Below are 3,980 nucleotides of genomic sequence, written 5' to 3'. Positions count from 1 at the left end.
TTCTGGTAGTTTGGCACGTGATCTCTCACGTAGTTACACAGGCCTAAGATTTTCTGCAGATCATTCTCACACCTGGGGGGTTGTATCAGTTGAACTTTCTCTCTGTAGCCATCTGAGAGACCCAAGTCTGCTGTGACCTGGAATCCCAGGTAGTTCACTTTGAACTGGCCAAACTGGCATTTTGCCAGATTTAGCTTGAGGCCTGCTTCAGAGATTCGTTTGACCACATCTTCCAGACGTTTAATGTGTTCTTCTTCAGTATCATCTGCGATGAAAACATCATCAATGTACACTGAAGCTCCAACATCTTCAAGTATTTCCAGGACGGCTGATTGGAATACATTTGGAGAGTTTCTGTATCCCTGAGGTAGTCTTTGCCACACATAACTTTTTCCTTTGTGTGTGAAGGCTGTTTTGCCTTGTGATTCACGGGCCAATCTGAGAGAGAAAAATCCGTTAGCCAGGTCGATGCAGGATTTGTATTTTTTAACTCTGAGCGTTTTTAAAGCTCCTTGGGGGTTGATGAGGCTGGCTCGATTTGCAACAGTTCTTCTGTTCAGGGCCTTAAAGTTAATCACAGGCCTCCAGCCTCCTCCTGCTGATTCAGGTTTCTTTACAGCCTGGATTGGACTGTTTGTGAGGGGATTAGGTTCTTCTCTGATGATCCCCAATGCATGCAGTTCTTTTACTATTTTGTCCATTTCGGCCACTGCATCGGGGTGGAGAGGGTACTGTTTCACAGGTGGGTGTACTCCTCCAACAATGTGATGACAAAATTTTGTACCCAAGTCACCACAATCATTTTTGAAATGGGCGACTCTGGCTGATTCAATTATTTGTTTCAATTTAATTTTCCCTTCTGAGGAAAAGTCACTTTCTTCCAGTTTTTGCTTCATCACTTCAGGGATATCCACTGGTTTATACCATGCTGGGGTGTTCGAGGGACTTTTCATTGTTTCTGTTTTTAGAACACCCAATTTCTTTCTGTTTGTTTTCACAGCCTCTTCAGGGCCATGTAGGATTTTCAAGTCTTTGACTGTTACCAAGTCATAAGGTCCTTTTATCCATCTCACATTTTTCCAAATTCCATATGGCATTTCTTCTATTGCCCCACTAGCCACTCGAACATATAGGTATCCTTCAGTCTCTAGGTCTCTCCGGGTCATGGATACCTCAGCCCCTGTATCCACCTCATAGAGGATCCCATCTACTTTTGTGTAGATGTGATCTCCTACCCAAAAGGTGTTTTCTAGGGCGACCCGGGACCCTGAGTCCGTCATTTTGGCGGCCCTCCGGCCACCTGTTCCCTGGCCTGACGGAGGGCATCTTTTTGTTCAGGGGTCAATTTGTTGTATTCTTCTGGGGGCAAGTATGGGGTTCTTCTTGGGCTTTGGTTCGGCTGAGCTGCCGGACTTCCTCTTCCAGATCCTTGCTGCCGTTGCGGCGAGGGCCTGTACTGCTGTCTCTGGTTGCTGGGCTGGTACTGCTGACTTGAGCCTTTGTCCCTCTGCTGAGGGGCAGGCTGCTGAAATTTAACCTGGGGGTTGCTTGGTTCCTTCAGGGCCGCTTTGGTAGGGACATTGGGCGGTTTCTGGGTCGATTCTTTTCTTCTTTTTTCHTCCCAGTACAGCATTTCCAGGTCATATTTCCTCACTGCTGCATCCATTTGTGCCACAGTGGTAGTTTGAATGGGCATGGTGGCAAAGGTGATATCACCTCTTCGCCCCTTTGTCACCATCCTTAGGGCCTTCACATACCTGGTGGGAGCAATGTTCTGTTTCAGTTGATGCCAGATGGGGGTTAATTTTTGTCCTTGTTCCAGCCTGAACCAAGCTCTATCAATGTGAGCATCTTCAYCATTTTCATCTTCAGGCACAAATTTCTCATAGTAGTCTTGGGCTGAATCTTTTTTATCGATGGGATGGCCTGTAATGTGACTCAGCCACAGGCGTTTTGCVGCCTCACATGTAGTGGAGTTCACCACTAGGGGCCAAACGTCTTTCAGATAGCTCTCTCTCCCTTCACCAGCATTTGGCTCTCTCAACAGAGTCTTTATTTTTTTATACTCACGAAACTCATCTGCGTTGGTATCCACTTCTTTAATAGATTTCCATTCCAGCACTCCTGCTGGGCCCCTTTGACCTAGGGCACTTACGGGCTGTGCTGGTTCATCTGAGAGCATCCYGTCTTCCTCTTCTCGTGCCATGTTTTTCACAAACTTATTTGCTGCTTTCTTCATCTTTTTCAGCATGACATCGTGGGCAATAGCCACATATGCTTGTCTGAAATTAGCTGTCAACCTTTTATGTGCAGCTAGAGTGGGATAAGACGGCATCATTATTATGTTAGCCCATTCCCCCACCTTGGCTCTTACCTTTATTTCCAGCTGTTCTTCCGTCTTTCCAGCCCACTCCGTGGGTATTGGGAAATCTCTTTGGTCTGCTTCAGGCACATAGGTCTTTCTTCCATCACTGGTCTGGATCGGTCCTTATTTTATTTCACGTTTGGACATGTGAAAAGGGGGATTGAAGAAATTTATAATTATTACAGATCAGTACTGATGCCAGAAACAGCACCAGTGTATATAAGGGTGTCTAATTATAACACTGTTAATGTTTGATCTATTATGTGTTAATTAAATTAGAGTAGATACATGTCCGAATCATAACAACACATAAGTGAACCGTTTTTAAACCATTAGATTGAGGTCTTTGTCTGAATGCCGGCAATTCAGCCATAGGTCAGCAGGGGGCGGACTCAGGCATTGAGGATTCTGTATATATACTGATCCATTTCCTGTTTTTCTTTTAGTGTGGTTTCGCTTGTCAGTCTGGTGGCAAATAAACCTCACTCCAGAATTCTGGTGTTGTATGGCAATCATTTCTATCACAGATTATTTTATTTAACACGTGTGGTTTCATCTGATTTCAGCCGATATTAAAACACGTATTTCTTACACAGAGTTGAATGTGCTTCACAAAAGTTTGATTTACTTGGACTTAGTGTGCGTTGTTTAAGTGTTCTCTTTATTTATTTGAGCAGTGTATGTATATATACTTAACATGAAATTTGTTTCTTATATYAMTGGTAAACTTTAAATTTATGGTTAAATGYAACAAAACTAATTTAATAAAAATAAACGACATAAAAATAAATTAAAAACATTCCTGTCCCTGAGCTGTTGGCTTGAAGTAACTGAGCAATTTAGTTGGATAGCACAGTACTGAAAATGAGCTGCTTTAAAGTCACCATGAAACATAAACTAAATCTGCCATAATGCAGCTACTCACTAGAAACTCATCAGTGAGTAAAACTTTTTTTTTTGATTTACTTTTAATAATATTTCTGTATTTATTACAGATTTATTCAGCCATACACTTAGTTCTTATCCATGTTTAAAAGAGGACATGTTAAAACTCTGTTTACTCAAAGTTAAACATGAAACATCAAAGTTCATTACAAGTGGTCCTTCGAGGGCCACCATAACGCTCATGTGGCCGTCAGGGAAAATGAGTTTGACGCCCCTGATTTAAATGATACAATCGTTACCTGTTAAAAAGTGGTCACTGCAAACTGTTGCATTGTTCGTTTCCAGACCTCTTGTTTTTAGCTTTGAGGAGTTACAGAAGCCTCGGTCAGACTGAATGAAGCTTCTATAACTCCTCATGACATGCTCAGTCCGGCACTTTATGACCACAGTGTACCATCTTCTGATGGCTACTTCCAGCAGGATAACGCTCCATGTCATAAAGCATGAATCATCTCAGACTGGTTTCTTGTACACAACAATGAGTTCACTGTACTCACATGGCCTCCACAGTCACCAGAACTCAATCCAATAGAGCACCTTTGGGATGTGGTGGAACAGAAGATTCACATCATGGATGTGCAGCCGACAAATCTGCAGCAACTGTGTGATGCCATCATGTCAATATGGACCAGACTTTGAGGAATCTTCCAGTATCTTGTTGAATCTATTT

General features: G+C 42.8%; 1 protein-coding gene across 1 annotated transcript; it reads right to left on the bottom strand.

Moving 5' to 3' along the window:
- Positions 1 to 835: 835 nt before the first annotated feature.
- On the bottom strand, positions 836 to 2,482 carry LOC106528341 (uncharacterized; the record flags this gene model as incomplete). The annotated part of the gene is given in 1 exon segment (XM_014023490.1): positions 836 to 2,482. A coding segment is annotated over 1 exon segment (1,206 nt), but the record flags the coding sequence as incomplete, so codon positions are not given.
- Positions 2,483 to 3,980: the final 1,498 nt, after the last annotated feature.

The sequence above is a fragment of the Austrofundulus limnaeus genome, unplaced genomic scaffold (assembly GCF_001266775.1).
Source record: "Austrofundulus limnaeus strain Quisiro unplaced genomic scaffold, Austrofundulus_limnaeus-1.0 Scaffold372, whole genome shotgun sequence".
NCBI lineage: Eukaryota > Metazoa > Chordata > Actinopteri > Cyprinodontiformes > Rivulidae > Austrofundulus > Austrofundulus limnaeus.
This window is presented reverse-complemented; position numbering and strand designations above follow the sequence as displayed.